General features: G+C 39.4%; 1 protein-coding gene across 1 annotated transcript in view; it reads left to right on the top strand.

The window, feature by feature from the left end:
• Maco1 (macoilin 1) overlaps positions 1-17,434 on the top strand; it is a 47,400-nt gene that overhangs the window by 16,865 nt on the left and 13,101 nt on the right. Inside the window, exon 6 of the mRNA XM_015484781.2 lies at positions 17,183-17,341. Within this exon, the coding sequence (XP_015340267.2) occupies positions 17,183-17,341 (159 nt within the window). The remainder of the gene's footprint in view (positions 1-17,182; positions 17,342-17,434) is intronic.

The raw sequence follows: 17,434 nt of genomic DNA, 5'->3' as shown, positions 1-17,434 counted from the left end.
TACTTGTTGCCATAGTATTTGGTATTTGTGTAGGGTTTTTTATTTGTTTGTTTGTTTTGTTTTTTTAAGGTTTTATTTTTTAGAGCAGTTTAAAGTTCATAGAAAAATGAAGTGGAAGGTACAGAGATTTCCCGTTGGTCCCTGTCTCGACATTATTAACAACATTCCCTGCCAGAGTGGAACATTTGTTATAATTGATGAACCTACTTTGACACACATCATTATCACCTGAAGTTCATAGTTTGCCTTAAGATTCACTCTCAGTGGTAAACATTAGGTGAGTTTGGACAAATTTACAACAACAGTTATGCACCATCATGATGCATCCAGAGTAGTTTCCCTAAAAGTCCTTCTCAAGCCTATTCATTCCTCTCTTCCTTCTAATCCCTGTCAAGCAGTGCTATTTTACTAATGTTTTGCCTTTTCCAGAATGTCATATTATTTGAATCATATAGTATATAGCCCATTTAGACTGTCTTCTTTCACTTAGTAACATACATTTTAGATTGGCACACACCTGTAATCCCAGGTACTTAGGAAGCTTAAGTAGGAGAATTGAAAAGTTCGAAGCCAGCTTGGGCAACTTAGCAAGGCCCTGCCTCAAAACTTAAAAAAAACAGAGCTGGGTATATATATCAGTGGTCAAACACTGCTGAGGTTAATTCCCAGCCTTGGGTGGCGTGGGAGTGGGGGATTCCTCCATGTCTTTTCATGGTTTGATAGCTCATTCCTTTTTAGGACTGAATGACCCGTTGTCTGGAAGTATCATAGTTTATTTATGTATTCATCTACTGAAGAACATCTTTATTACTTTTAAGTTTTGGAAATTATGAAAAACTGCTATAAATATGTGACAATCCAGCTTTCCAGTTCTTTCTTTCATGCCTCCTTTCATTAAAGTTGTATGCGTAGTTTTTGTGTCCTTAATTTTTCACTTAAATTGTATCAAAATCATTTTCCCAACTTGACCTCATTTTCTTGTGGTGTGGAATATTCCAAGACAGTTCTGTGTGGCCATCTGCAGCTGCTGTCTAAGATGGGCAGATCAGGTAGGACATCTGAACCTGCTACCTGGGGTTGGGAGGCCTGCAGGCAGAGGATCAGCAGTTTGATTTGCATTTGGCACAAAGCTCCCTCCTCTTAAGTACTACCCAAGACAGTGAGGCTACTTTCTGGTAATGGTTACTTGTTTTAGTTTTCTGGGTAAGGGAGAGAATTCAAAACTCCAGGTTAACAAAATGTAAAGTGATCCTTATTCTGTAGAAATGTTGAAGCAAACTCTCTTCTAAACTGATTTCCATTCTATTGCTTTTTGTATCCAAAATGGAAGATTCTCTTTTCTTTAATGTTGTTTTTAATATGATATCAATTTATTAAAGTGGTTGTATTGTATCGGGTGTGAAGAGTCATTAAAAAAGAAGTATCCAGAGTTCACTTGGCAAAATATCACAAACAAAACTAAGCAGAATTAAGAACAGGTTTTTATGTTTTGTTTTGTTTGGGCTTATCTTTTTTTTTTTTTTTTTTGGCAACTGGAAGATATCTAGACCAGTTTTCCCTGACCCCACTGCTTTCTATCTGTGAAGTAAAGGAGTTGTAGAAGATTAAGTAGCTAGTGCAGGGAGCCCAGCTCGAGTGGTAGTGCCAGGACCATACTGAAGTTTCTTGACTTCTACACTTTCAGTTATACATCCTGCATTTAAAAAGTTTGTCAACCTCCTTTGTTTTTCTGCTTCATGTTTTTGTGGTTTTATTTTAAATGTACATACAACCAACATTGGCTCAAGGATTGGCACCAGAGTTCAATTTTATGATCTCATTGCTGAAATCTATGGAAGAAATGTTTGGAACTTTAGACTTTCTTTACTTTCCTTTCTGCTAGAAGGGTGACGTCCTAAGTGTTTTAAAATTTTTTGCTCTTGCCAAAGACACAAGGATATACTTACCTCTAATAAATTACAGTGGCCTGCTACTTGTGTTCTCAAAAGCTCATATTAGGCGTAGTTTAGGAATCAGTCTGGTCCACACAACCTAGAGCAACCCACCATAGGATTTGCCATTAATTGCTTGAATAGTTTTAGCTTGGCAACAGCAGACCTAAGAACCCGAATGGAAAGACCAGGGGTGAAAGCATTAGCTTACCTGCAGAAAGGCCCCTATTGACCAGATTCCTCTTTCTGCTTAGGAGGCCTGGGTTCCTCAGGTGTGGGCACTGCTGTGATGGTAAGTTCCTAAAATTGTGAGCTGTGGAAGAGGGAAGTTCCTTGTCTTAAGGGGAAAATGGAAATCTGGGTGAAGTTGTAACATACTGAACACTCAACTCTTATTTCTTCCTAAAATTCCTGCAGTTGTTTTAGGCACACCATAATGTTATTACTAAAACTTGGTTTGCTCCTACAATTAATTCTGTTTGTTGACTTGAAAGCCCAGAGTGGGGGTGGGGTAGGGAGAGTGGAGAAAACTTTTCCCAGGATTTTTCCTGAAATCTTTAACAAGTGATGTCCTGCCTCCGAGGAGGAAAATAGGGAAATGCTTACAGAGATTTCAATTTATTCATCTGCGCTGAGGATATTTAACTTACATGCATATCCAGGAACATTATCAGATCCAGATCTTAAAGAAATGCTTTTAGAGTTTATAGATTAAAAATATAATTTACAATATAATGTTCTAATTCATCAATGAGTTATGTTGATTAGTATTTGTTTTAATATTCTATTATATACTTAGTAGTCTTTGTTATGTGTATTTCTTGTTTAAGCTGTTGAGCAAAATATTGGCCTTCTGGCCCACATAAACCTGTGTTTATATTTTATGATTTTAAGTTTCTCTTTAGAAAGGCAACAAAGACAGCAAAAACCAAAAAATAGTCAGCTTTCCCCCTAACTTGTGGTTGGCACAGATTGTTCAGATGTGAAGATTTGACTGATAGTTCACAGACTTTCGTATTTCTGAATCTAATTGTCTAATTGTCTTCTTGATACGAAGATTTAAGATCTCTGTGTAACCTTACTGTTAGAAGGCTCCTTGGTGTGTGTGCTTGTGGTGTTTGCACACTTTATAGTGTTTCCTGTTTTCTGTTTGCCCACATTATGTAAGATGTCTGCATACAATTTAAAATGATATATCCACTGAAAAGAAGGAGCATTATTTTATTTATTGATTGATATATGGGTAGATAGATAGATATGGGGTGTTGAACCCAGAGCACTCTACCACTGGGCTATATCCCCAGCTCTTTTTATTTTTTTTTTAAATATTTTTTTTAAAGAGAAAGAGAGAGAGAATTTTTTAATATTTATTTATTAGTTCTCGGCGTACACAACATCTTTGTTTGTATGTGGTGCTGAGGATCGAACCTGGGCCGCACGCATGCCAGGCGAGCGCGCTACCACTTGAGCCACATCCCCAGCCCTTTATTTTTTATTTTGAAATAGGGTCTTGCTAAGTTGCGGAGACTAACCTCAAACTTGAAATCCTTCTGCCTCAGCCTCCCAGGTCACTGGGGTTACAGGCAGGCGTGTGCCACCATGTCCAGCTGAAAGAGGCATAGTTTTAGATGCTGATTTTTAATTGTCAGTAGATTCAGTATAATTTGGTGAGAATAACTATGAAACAGAGCAAAAATGAAGGAATACTCTAGGGAGGCCCTATTTTGTGATCTTTGAGAAGTATTTCAAAGCAAAAAGGAATATTGAGAGCTAATGTTCTTTGCTGGAAGAACAGAAAGTTCCTAATTCTTCTTACTGTTATCTGTCTTTCTATCTTTCCTATCCCTTTTTTTGTATATCCCATCTACTCTTAACCCTGGGATGGATCAGGGTTAAGAGTAGATGGGATATACAACCAATGACATGAAAAATTGTGCTCTGTTTGCGTAATATGAATTGAATTGCATTCTGCTGTCACATATAACAAATTAGAATAAATAAAATTTAAAAAAGAATATGATGTTGGGAAAGATATACACAATTCTTGCCTTTGTGAAGATTGAGGTTTGTAATGTATAAAATCCTTAATCTGTTACTATATTAATTCTAATCAAAATGTTTTAAAAAGTTACATAAGATATTGTTGTAGTTTACAGATTGTAGGTAAAAAATGTTCTTTTTGTCTGTAAGATAACTGGTATTAAAAAAAGGAAAAGAGGTATATAAAGATCTGTATCGGGTCTGGGGATGTGGTTCAAACGGTAGCACACTCGTCTGGCATGCGTGGAGTGTTGGGTTCGATCCTCAACACCACATTAAAAATAAAAAATAAAGATATTTTAAAAAAGATCTGTATCATGCCTTAATCTAATTTAAGGGGATCAGGAAAATCTTTGTAATAGGAGTCTGACTTAATTCAGACATATTAGCAAGAATTACCCAAGAAGAGAGGATATGAAATTTTGATCAAGAAAGATATTCTAGGCAATTGTCAGAGCAAGTAGAAAGTCAGGAAAACAACAGAGATAAAAATATAATAAATATTTTCAATGAAAAAAAAAAAAAAAAACAGTAGATGGGAATGGCTCCTAGCCCCAGGGGCGGGGAGCAAGAATGGTGCTACAAGTTGCCACAGAAAGTGAGGAAGTTGCTACAGAAAGTGCCAAGTTGCTACAGAAAGTGTGGAAGAACATTCAGAGACAAAGCAAGAGTAGAATCTAAAGCTAAGATGTGACTCGGAGGAAGCTGGCAGAGCAGGTAGTTCAGGAGCTAGAAGCTCTGAGCAGTCCCTGGACTGGGAATTAGGAGGAGGGGGCCTTATTTTTGAGCCTTATTTTTGACTTCGAATAGTCCAAAGTGGGGAATCAGCACTTAAGGAAGAAAGTTAACAGATTCTCTTGAACAGTGGAAACCTGTCTTAAAAGAAGGCAATGAGCTGGTGCAGTGGTACAGGCCTGTGATTCCAGAGACTTGGGAGACTGAGGCAGGAGGATCATGAGTTCAAAGCCAGCTTCAGCAACTTAGTGAGGCCCTAAGAAACTCAGTGAGACTCTGTCTCTAAATACCAAAAAAAAAAAACCCCAAAACTGGGGGTGCTGGGGATGTGGCTCAGTGGCTAAGTACCTCTGAGTTCAATCCCAGTACCCCCCCCCACCAAAAAAAAAAAACAAAGAAGAAGGTAATGAAATGGAAAAAAACCTAGGGTTGATTGTCAAAGGGAAGTCGGGGAGTCGAAAAACAGATTATATAGTATGAACTCGTTACAAAATATGGGTAGATGTGTTTTTAAGGTACACAAAAATTACTTAAAATGTACAAGATGCTCAGTTGTAGTTTTAGGGGATGTTTACTTCCTGTATCATTTCTTTCTGGATAGTTTGAATTTTTACAACCGGCTTATTATGTCCATAATAGAATGTCAACTCAGTGAGGGCAGAGACTTAATAGAATGTCAACTCAGTGAGGGCAGAGACTTCCTTTCCTCTTGACCATTATAGTATACATGGACCTTGTCATAGAATAGGTGCTTGGTTAATATCTGTTGAATGAATGAATATTTCCTTTGTGTAGGGAAAATAGTGGAGAGGAGGTAGCTGGGGCTCAGTAATTTCATCACAGTGCAACTCAAAGGCTTTTTGACATTAGGAAATGTAAATATTACTGAGGACCAACATCCAGTGTCAAATGATTTGTAGTTTTTGAGAAGGTCATTATTGATTTTATTTTTTTAAAAATAGAAGGCTTGAGGGCTGGGGCAGGGGCAGAGCTCTTGCCTAGCGTGTGTGAGACACTGGGTTTGATCCTTAGCACCACATTAAAAAATTAATCTATCTACTACAAAAAAAAAAAAAAAAAGAAGAAGAAGAAGAAGAGGAAAGGCCTTCTGCTTCACACACCTTTCCATGGTATTTTCCAGGAAGTTGTAGAGTTTGTTAGTCTGTCAGTACTTTTTCTCAAGGCTTTGCAGAAGGTGTAAGAAATTCTGTAAATTACGTGTGACAAGGGGAGTGAAATCCTGAGAGACTGCTATCAAGCAGGCCACAGGCCATTTTCTCTGGCAGTGGGTTGGTTATGCTCTCAGCCAAGAACATGCAGGAAACCTCCGTTTGCCTTGTCCCATGCCTCTGTCCTGGGAGTGGGTCTGGTTCTTTGTCTATCTGTCAGCTCAGAACCATCCTCTCTTTGTGGCAGCTGAAGAGAGTTCAGATTCCACATTTCTGTTCCACCTTTCTCTCCAAGGAAATCTCCCAGGTGAGGAAATGTGTTTGTCTGCTCATATATTACCTCCAGTGCTGGAAAGAGAACGGTGCATTTGTTTGTTCTCTTATGCATTTGAATATATTTTGCCTGTGTGTCAGAATAGTTTGAGAAAGAACATTTGATCTTGGGAGGCAGTGATTTGGGCTTCAGGGGCTTTCCCCTGGCTGCTGCTCTTGCACTCACCACCTGCTCTACAGCTGCTGGGGTGATGGCTCCTGCGAGTGATGGCTACCGAAATGGGCCTCTGCTTCTATAGGCATAGAGTAATGATTTGTAATGGCATCATTTCTAATTGAGAGGAAAAATGTATGAAATTTTAGAATAAGGACTATAAGGGGCTAGTGATGTAGTTCAGGAGTAGAGTGTTTGTCTAGTTATTTAGTGAGATGCTACTAAATAATTTAGAAATTATTAAGTAGAAAAAAATGTTGAAAAGCTGTATATGTATTTAGAAAGTTTAATGTATATTTCATCTTTATTGGAACGTGTTTGATTTAGTTTGTCATCGTGCCTGTGCAGATATACATTGGCAGACCTGATTTATTTACTGCTATGTTCGTAATATTTTAGTTTCCATAGTTTTATTTAGTTAACCCTATTTATATTAATTTATAATAGAGTTGGAGTTTATTTTAACCATTGCAGAACTTTATTTATTTATTTTAAAATATTTTTTAATTGTAGTTGGACGCAATATCTTTATTTTATTTATTTATTTTTATGTGGTGCTGAGGATCGGACCCAGGGCCTTGCACATGGTAGGTGAGCACTCTACTGCTGAGCCACAATCCCAGCCCAGGACTTTAAAACCCATAATATTCTGTGATGTAAATATGATTTTTTACTTAAATACAGCTATTTTTTGACTTGAAAACCATACAGCATCTTAGAAACCAGGTATAAATGAATTTAAGCAAGCAGATTACCTAACGTCTCCTTATCCAAGGAGTCAAAACAGGAAGGAGATTATGTTGTGTAGATTATGAAATAACCCACAAATTATTTGGAGGAGTCCACAAAAGAAACATTGTACAGTTGAGTCCTGGGTGTATATTCTATCAAAGCAGTGATTTCTGAAAGTTTCCTGATTAGAATTGAGAAGGAACTACTGCAAAACTTTTGGTTTTGGAAAGGCTTTGTGTTCAATACAGAGTCAGGGCCTCTGCTGGCACATAATGAATTGAAATTTCCAGCTAAGGGAATTAGGGGGAGATTCCCTCAAGAGGAGGTAACCTCAAGGAAGAGGAACCATGTTTTTAAAATATTGCTCATGCTGTTATTTAGAAACTGGACCTTTGGATACTTTGCCCGCCAGTGTGGGCATATTTCAGTATTTGAAAAATCTCTTGAGGACCTTATCGTCTTGAGGCTTTATTGTCTAGTCTGTTGAGACTCTTAGGATTAATTGTTTTTTCTTTCTTTTTTAAGGAAGAACAGCTCCTCTCCTCCATCACAAAATACATTTCATCTTTCTTGTTAATGTTGGAATAGATTCAAAACAGAAACTAAACAATGAACTGGAAAGGAGCGCTTCCATTGACACCCCCCCCAACGCCCACATACACAGAGGCTCTAGGGCAGACTCACACTCCTGCCAGAGTGGAAAATAGGCCCAGGAGTGAGTGCAGCAGGAGGGGGAGTGCTCTGGGGTCTGTGTCGCCATCATCATTCAATACTGCATCCTTCACACCCAGGAGTTTGAGAAGGAGTTTGGGAGCATAAACTCTTCCAAAGGGTTCAGCCAGCTGTTGCCATGGGAGATTATAGGCCCAGTGTTGCCAAATCTTCTAATATTTTGGAGATGCCAAAATAGATATCTATTTTTGTGAAATCTTTTAGTTTAAAAACTTTTTTTTTTCCTTTTTCTTTGAGCATCATGTTGGAAAGGGCTAAATAAAACATGTTTTATGAGCCAGATTGTTTCACCAGTTTGCAAACTCTGCTCCCTACCCTTCTTATGCTTGTATGTTGTTCCCTCCTACTCTCTGGCCAATCAAAATTTGATTCTCCTATAGCAAGTGCTTTGGGCTTTTCTATCAGGAAGTATCTGGTTTTGTGTAAACTAATCTGCCATGCTTAATGGGACCTTTTTGCTTTCCTGAAAAGCAAGCAACGTATTAATAGCACCTCTCCAGAGTGAAAGACCACTTCCTACTATGGAATCCCTATACTTAAGTGTAAACTTTAAGACAATTGAGAAGGAGAAGCAATAACCTTGGGATAAGCAGGGTACTTTGGGGCCATCTGGCAGCATTCCTCAACCAGTGCAGAGAGCTGCTAGATCACCTGTGGCTTCTTCCATGTCAAAATGTTTTCCTATTGTGTTTTTGAAGCATAAACCTAGCATAACTCAGGTTGTGGGCTGGGGTTGTGGCTCAGTGGTAGAGTGCTTATCTAGCATGCATGAGGTACTGGGTTCAATCCCTAGCACCACATAAAAAAACTAAATAAACAAAATAAAGGTATTGTGTCCACGTATAACTAAAAATATTAAAAATAACAACAACAAAAAACTCAGGATGTGGGCCTGGTTATTCACAGACTTCACAGGCTCACTGGTTTAGAATCTGGACCTCTCAGCAGTGCCCTGGTAAATGTAATATGTGGTAATGCTGAGTCCACTGCTGGGGCAACGGCTGCCTCCTGTGTCCGGTGTTGTAAGAGATCTTTCCATAGAAAGCCATAACCGGATGAGATGCGATAGCTCTGCAGTCTACAGATTTAGAAAAGACATTCTTTTGATGGGAACTGATAAATAACAAGTAGTTGGTGTAGATTTAGGAACTGAGGCAGTCTCTGTTTCAGAAAGGTAAGTTCCCCTTCTTTGGAATGATGTTAAAAGATTATGAAGTAAAGGATTTGGGTTTTCCAAACTAAATCTTTCAGGTTATTCTGAAACTGACCTGACAAGGCAAGCCTAAGCATAATGGGGAACGCTGGACAGCCACAACAAGCAGATAAGCAGTGTCCTCTTTTAAAACCATTTTTCTTCCAATTACAAAAATAATGATTAAAATGTTAAAAATATGTTATAGCATATTTATTATCTCTGATTCTGAAGGTGAAGAGATACTACTATTTAATATAGCTCCTCCCAGCATCTTTTTACAAAACTAAACCCAGGGTTGGGGATATAGCTCAGTTGGTAGAGTGCTTGCGTCTCTTGTACAGAGCCCTGGGTTCAATCCCCAGCACCACAAAACAAGACAAAAACCTAAACCATTATGTATGTTGTGATATATGTATATATATATGTGTGTGTGTTATATATACAAACATTATATTTAAATGTCTTATAACTTGTTTTTCACTGACTTTATCATGTATATATCAAATTATTTTTAGTGACTTTTCTTTCTTTTTTTCCCCTCTTTTGTAGTACTCAGGATTGAACTCAGGGTTGCTTCATCACTGAGCTATATCCCCAACCCTTTTTTATTTAATTTTTTTTATTTAATTTTGAGCCAGGGTCTCCCTAAGTTACCAAGGCTGGGCTCAAATTTGTGATCCTCCTGTCTCAGCCTCCCAAGTTGCTGAGATGAAAAGTTGTGTGAAAGCCTCAATGATTTTTCAGTGACTTAGGTTTTTAATGGCATTCAGATACATGAATATACAATAACTTATTTAGCTGGTTTTCTGTTAAATATTTAAGTTCTTCTGTTTTTGTTTGTTAAATATTTAAGTTCTTCTGTTAAGTTATTGTATATTCAGCATGTTTGGTTTTACAACAAACATGCTTTTACACAAATCTTCCTGTGCCTCTTGGCTTGCCACAACTGTGAGCATTTTAGACATTTGATACAAATCATCAAATCTGAGCACATTCCTTTAAGGACCTTATTAAAAACCGCTCGTTCTTGACACTAGTAGCTTTGTTCCTGAAGAGCTTCAAGAAGTCTGCACCGTATTATCCTGAATGACCAGTTGTGTGAAAGAATTCTTTTTTTGTCTCTTTTTCTAGAATTCTTTTTCTGTCTCTGTTTCCATTCTTTAAGGAAAATTAATGTGTTTCCTTTTGTGGAGCAGAGACATAAGGTACTTTGTAATATGATTTCACCTAGTAATGAGGTCATCAGGCTGTTGACTATTTCTGGATGATTGTGCCTGGTAAGCATTGTAGTCACCACAGTGAGACCCGAGGCAGCTTCATTTTGGTGTTTCCAAAGTTGTGATTTATAGAATGTACTACAGCATTGCTTCAAGTTAGTGTGATCCTCACTGTGGATGGGCTGTGTCACCATATGCTTGGCACGTACTTGATCATTCACAGAAGTGAATGACCCATATGCTGTCCTTTCCACTTTCCATCTGTGTGAATGACCCAGAGGCCAGAGGAGCATTTGGGACACAGGATATTTGGTATTTCTTCTGGGGACAGAGTTTTGATTTGTGAGCTCAATTTTCAGCTGTGCGTTTCCTCAAGTCTTGTCTTTGTGATCAGTGTATACCAGGGATTCCTATGGAATTAGGTACTTATCCAAATGAAGCAGTTGTTCTTTATTCATTCCTTTAATTTTTTTGGTACCAGGGGTTGAACACAGAAGCGCTTAACCACTGAACTGTATCCCCAGCTCTTTTTATTTTATTTTTAAAAATTTATTTATTTAGTGGCGCTGGGATTGAACCCAGGGCCTTGTGCATGTGAGGCAAGCACTCTACCGACTGAGCTATATCCCCAGCCGTTTTTTATTTTGAGGCTACGTTGCTTAGGGCCTTGCTAAGTTGCTGAGGCTGGCTTTGAACTTGCAATCTTCCTGCCTCAGCCTCTGGAGTCACTGGTATTACAGGTGTACAGCAACATGCTGGCTCATTTGTTCCTTTCTTGTTCACCTACTTTCTTCATAAGCAGATCTCACCCTGTCTCCTTCAGTTGCTATTTAAGTTAAAAACTTGATGGTCTGCTGTAGATAACTTCCAGAGCCTCCTATGTCATGACACCACCCGTGTTCTGTTCTGAGCATTGAAGAGACGGGCACAGCTTGAGGATTAATCTGTAAGAATTAGAGAAACTTAAGAAAATACAGTTCCTGCTTCTAATTTTACAGCACAGTCAATTTCTGGCTCCAAAGAACTTACAGTCTTCTTAGAAATAAGATACCTAACACAGGAAAAGATTAAACACCAGAATGACATGAAGTTCTAGCAGTGAGGGCTTTAGGGCTCCACAAGAACGAACCTGGGGTACCTCATGCAAATTAGTTTTTGTGGTTGTTTTATAACTAGGCCTTAAAGAATGGGTAAGAGTGAAAAATGGAGATCTTTCTTCTCATGGGGTGACATCATTAAGGCAGAAGGCACTCATTGTCTGAAAACAAGGAGTGGGTCATTTGGGTTGGTGTGTGCGGTTCAGAAGGAAACCTGCCTCGGTCCCTGGGCTGTGTAACTTGGAGAGGGCTTTCTGAAAGCTCCTTTTCCCTCAGAGCTAGCAGCAGGATTGATTGAGTGCATCCCTGTTGCCAGTTTTTAGTGCACAGAGGTAAAGCCAAGCTGAGGCTCATCCTCCCGTGGGCTCACGGGGTCCAGCCAGCAACCAAGCCTGTGGTTTTCTGGAATGCATGTGGGCGTGACTGTTAGAGTGCGCAGAGAGCCTGTCATCCTAGGTGAAAGCCTATGTAGAGTAGCTCTGCCTCTTTTTTACAGAATTGGCTTCATGTGTAAATTTTCTGCCTTTGCGCCTTCAGCTTCTCCTGTGCTCCCAATTTCTTCAAAAGCAGGAACTTACTGTCAGGGCACACTGGAGACTTTAAACTTCAAAGAAGTTACAGTATTTGTTGTGGGCTGTAATTAAAGTCATTTATCAAAGATAAGAATTACAAACATTTAGACTCAGTATCTCTCTACCTTTTCAGATACTTAAATACCCTTTTCAAATAAAAGTGGACACTTGTATACTGTACTTTGTTTTTCTACCTGCTGTCCTTCCAGATACTCAAAGATGTTTTTGCTATTTAGCCTGTCTAAGGCTAATATTCGACTTTCTTCTCTTGGTCAGTTAGGAGATTATTCCTTATTAAAATGTAAATATTTTCCTTTTATAGTTAAATTAATTATCAGTTACAAAATATGGCTTGCATTGGGAAGAAGCTGAAATATAGTTATGAGTTAGAGTGGGTAAGAGGAAGCCTCAATTTGATAAATCTGCTTTGAAGTCAACCTTGTCATCTGACTTGGGGACCTGAGGAAGCACTGTTGTAGATGGTCCTGCCTTTATTAGTAATACGCCAGGATTCAGAGGTAACCTCAAAACATCCTTATAAATTATCAATAAAAAATATTCTTTTAAATTATCAATAAGATAGCTAGAAAGCTTACCTGGACCTAATATATAATATATAAAAGTTTAGAATCTATGGGCAAAAATGAACATAGTTTGGTACAGGTAGACTACACCTTTGCCATGGGCCCTCTGTATTCAAAGTGGTGATGACACTCAGCAGGCCTTTGTGAGGGTGAAAACTGGTTCCGTAGGAGCTGGGCAAACAGGAAGTGCATGCTTCCTGGTTAAGTCTTACTGAAGTTTGATTAAGTGCCTGGCCCAATATTTTGGGGGGATGGGTGGAGGATGAGATTGTAACTCTTCTGGAGAAAGTTCTCTTTTATCCTTTCAGGTTCCATAAGGTAGGGAAGAGAATAGGACTTGGCTCTGATAAGAAGGTTCCAAACTTATAGATGAATATTTTTCCTCAATTCTTTATTTACTGAAATTAGTTTCAAGTGTTATAAACTCTTCCTTCTAGCTCATTTTCTTTATGACCACCTGCTTCTAATTTAGGTTGTAGCTATTCACAGTTTAATAAAATCTCAAAAATAACATTTGAAGATTTTGCACTAACCTCTTAACTCTATTTAATCAGAACTGCTTAGTACTTAATACTAATTCTATATCTGTATTTTACCTGGGAAGTATTGACCTTCACCACCTAGGAACTAAGTACACCATTAAGAGAAATAGGAGTTATCTGTTCAATAAATGCCCCAGCACTTGACTGGCTTTATTTGGTTCAATTTATTAATTCACGCAGTTCTTTTAAAACTCGTGGCACATATCTACTGAGAAAATGCAAAGTTTGAACCATATCTTAGAAAATAGAATTGTAGAGTGTATCCGTACAGTGGAACACTATACAGCAATTAGTTATATGAAAATTTTCTAATAGTGTGAGAGATACTTAGGATATATAAGTTGTATATGTGGTACTCATTTACCGATATGAAATATATTTACATGTGTGGAAAAAACTTAAAAGACATACAGAAGTATACCGAATACGAACAGTGAATGGTTCTGTCTGGGTGAATGGATTGTGAGTTATTTACATTTTTATACTCGACGCTTTCCTATTGTATTCTGTTTTTTATACTGACTTGGTATCATTCTTTTTTTGAGGGAGGTGGGTACCAGGGATTGAATTTAGGGACCCTAAACCACAGCCATATCCCCAGCCCTGTTTTGTATTTTATTAGAGACAGGTCTCACTGAATTGCTTAGCACCTTGCTGTTGCTGAGGCTGGCTTTGAACTTTCCATCCTCCTGTTTCAGCTTCCTGAGCTGCTGGGATTACAGGCAAGCAGCACTCTGCCCTGCTCTGACTTGGTATTATTCTTGCAATAAAAAACAAATCCGATATGAGGTTGTATATCGTTTTACTGCCTACCTCAGTAAAGATTTGAAATAGGTAGTGAAGCTTCAAGGTTAAATTAATGCTTTCTGTAGAGAGGCAGTGAAAAATTGCTCATCATAATTTTAAAAGTTCCTGAGAGTTTTGCTACTAAGCACTGTAAGTTATTTTATATGTCATTAGTCAGTGTTCCTATAGTTCACTATTTCTTAAATCGGAAAGCTGATGTTAACTCAGAGGTTTACTTCAACAGTTTAGAAAACAGTAATTCATAATTTTATGAAGTGAATGATAGCAGTTAAAAAAATCATGAAGTATTTTACTTGTACATCTTGTGAAAGTATATTTTATTAAGAACAAAAACAAAAAATAACCAAAGAAAAACTTTTCTGCTGGGCGTGATGGTGCACGCCTGTAATCCCAGCTGAGGTAGGAGGATCACGAGTTCAAAACCAGCCTCAGCAACTTATAGAGGCCCTGTGCCTCTTAATAAAATACGAAAAATGGCTGGGATGCGGTTCAGTGGTTAACGCCCCTGAGTTCAATCCCCAGTATAAATAAATAAACAAACAAATAAACAAATAAGTAAAACCCTTTATTTTGCAGTGTAGCACACATACACAGCTCTGCACAAACTTTACATGTAAAATTTATGAATTTTCACAAAGTGAACATACTCTGTCTTTTATTGATAGTGTGCTGTTTGTCTTTGACAAAATTTTCATAGAAGTTCCACATTTTAAAAATACATTGTTGAGTGTTTGGTGGGTTTCAGAAGCTATGTGTTGCACTTGTTGATCTTATAACTAACTGCCTTAGCTTTTTGGATTTTGCAGTTTTCTAGGAACTCTGAAATTTGCTGCAGAATAAATATTGTTGTTCTTAGTTTATGGTAGAAAAATGGCTTTTCAGGATTTAAAAATGAAAGAAAGCAGTAACTACAAAACAATTGACTGTAGCCTCTGCAGATTTAGTTTTGCTGTCATTCCCAGCTGTGGCACAGACTTTGCCTCAGTGGGCTGGGCTGTGGAACTTGATTCCTGTGCATCTGCATAGAACACAGTTTAGTTTGCTAATCTGAAGCAGCAAATTAGCAGGCATCTGTTAACATGTCAGCTTTGGAAATCCTAGACCAGCCCCGGAAGAACTTTAGAGAGTGCCAGACTCAAATGAGGAAACAGGCCTGGAAGGTGACAGCCTTGCCCAGGGTCACAAAGTTGGCACCAGAGCCAAGTCCAGAACCCTGACCTCAAATCCTGCCAAGTTCCTTTCTCAACTGAAAATTTACCTTTTCTACTAAAAACTGCAATCCTTTAACTGCAGCCGACATTGACATTAAGGAAAGTGATTATCTAACTTATTTTCAACTGAAGTTCTTAATGGGGATAACCTGACAGCATTGAATTGTTTTGGAATATGTCCCTTGGGTTGCTTCAGGTGAATGAGGGGTGATGTGGCAATGGTATAAATGCTAATCTGTACTTGTTCAGAGTAGTCCAAGAGTACTCTGAACTGGAATAACCCTGGCAATAGGGAAAGTGTAGCATGACGTCAACTGGTGACCCCTCCTGTGGGAGTGAGCTGTGTCAGGAGACCTAGCAGTGCTTCTGGAACACAAGGTTCCCAGGCCGTGTTTCTTGGCCATGCTTCCAAGCACTGGACAGGGACACTTAGGGCTTGCACCTATAAAATGACCATCAGTGTTTCATGATTTGGGGTACTTGAGAATTTTCAAGCTGTTCAATGGTAGATAGGGGAGTAAAGCTGCCCTTTGGCTTTCTAAGGGAGGTCATTATTGAGTAAGTGTGGGTCACTGTGGTAGTCCCCAGAGATTTATTGCTTAGTAAAACATGTCTAACGTCTGTGGAGTGCATAGTTCTCGAGAGAACACCAATGCTTTGCAGAAATCTTGGTTCTCTTAAATTAGTGACATGTTCAAGTTTTTCTTTTCTTTTCTTTTCTTTCTTGGTGGTAGTGCTAGAGATTGAACCCAGGGCCTTGTGCATGCGAGTCAAACACTCTAGCAACTGAGCTATGTCGTGTCCCCCCACCCCCCACCCTCACCCCCACCCCCACGTTCAAGGTTTTAATCAGAGGCTGGGAATGTGGCCTAGGGGTAGAGTGTGTGTGTTGCATGCAAAAAGCCCTGGATTTGATCTTCAGCACCTAAAGATGAATACATAAATAAATAAATAGAACAAAGTGACCTTTGTCTACCTGTGAGTTTGTATCCTGGTAGAAAGTGTCTTTTCAGTCTCACATGGCATGTTCTTACCCTGACCGTCAGCACCACAGTCCCATCTACCACATCCTTTCCCTCTCTGATTTCAGTACAAGCCTTCCTAAGAGGCCACACCTAGTGCTTGCCCCCAGATATCTATGGCTGTTCCTGGCTCTGAGTTTTTGACTATGTACCACTCTCCCCAGTTTAGAATGTCCGGCCTCCCCTCTGCTTTTCCGAATCCTGTCCAGCCTACAGGGCCAACTCAATTCTCATTCTCTTGGCAAAGCCTGTCCCAGCCTTGTCTCCACAGAGCTCAGGTAGCACTTGTCTTGTGCTATGGATGATGCAACTGCGTTTGGCCTTGTGGAAAAGAGCGTGGAACTCTGGGGCTGCTGCCTTAGGGATCTTGGGCTGCTAGGTTTTCCTGGCCTGGATTTCTTCATCTAGAAAAATGGGAATCCTTATTGCACTTTACCAGTATGGAGATAAAATGAGTGCACAGCACTAAACCCGTAGGATAGGGTCTGGTCTATCCGTCCTTATGAAACAGCAGCTGCTGTTTTTTATTCCTTCTAGCATGAATTTTATCATAGCCTCCTTTTTAGAGCATGTCAGTTGTTCCTTTTTTCATTCTTTTCCACAGTCTCCACTAGCACAAACATTTTTAGCAAGGAGCTAACATGTCAGGATGTTGATGTGAACATTGTTTCCTTCTCAGCCATGGTGGGAGGGAATTTCAGACCCTAGAGGCTGAGCTGTCAGAGTATCTCAGAACTGTAAGGGGTGGGTCATGAGCTGGTTGTTTTAACATACTCCCCTTGCTGAGAGGCATGGAAAAGTCATCCACAGGGAGGCCACCGTGTCCTGCAGCCACACTTTCTGCCTTCTCTTATCCTTTATTAGCATATGCACAAGTACCATCTTTACCCATCAGTGTCGCAAACATTTGGGGCAAATCAAATTACCCTTAGTAGGAAAGGGTAGGGACTTAGGTGGTATCCTGCGATAAAACTAAGCAGATTTCATACGGAAGTCCAGTGGGACAGTTTGCCACCCACCCAGCAGTTCAGGACTACAGGCAGTGTCCTTCACCCAGCCCTGGGTATGTCCCCTCCCGGATGAAAATGCTACATTTCTCCTTCTCCTAGGCTGGAACAAGACATTAAAAAGTTAAAGGCTGACCTGCAGGCCAGCAGGCAAGTGGAACAGGAGCTCCGCAGTCAGATCAGCTCCCTCTCCAGCACCGAACGAGGGATCCGCTCAGAAATGGGCCAGCTCCGGCAGGAGAACGAGCTGCTGCAGAACAAGTACGCGCACCTGGCGGGTCTCTGGTGGCCGGACGCACCCTCCCCAGTTCCCCATATAAAATGACCATCAGTGTTTTTATATGTTCCCAGGGG

This window comes from Marmota marmota, unplaced genomic scaffold, assembly GCF_001458135.2.
Source record: "Marmota marmota marmota unplaced genomic scaffold, marMar, whole genome shotgun sequence".
NCBI classification, from domain to species: Eukaryota; Metazoa; Chordata; class Mammalia; order Rodentia; family Sciuridae; genus Marmota; species Marmota marmota.
This window is presented reverse-complemented; position numbering and strand designations above follow the sequence as displayed.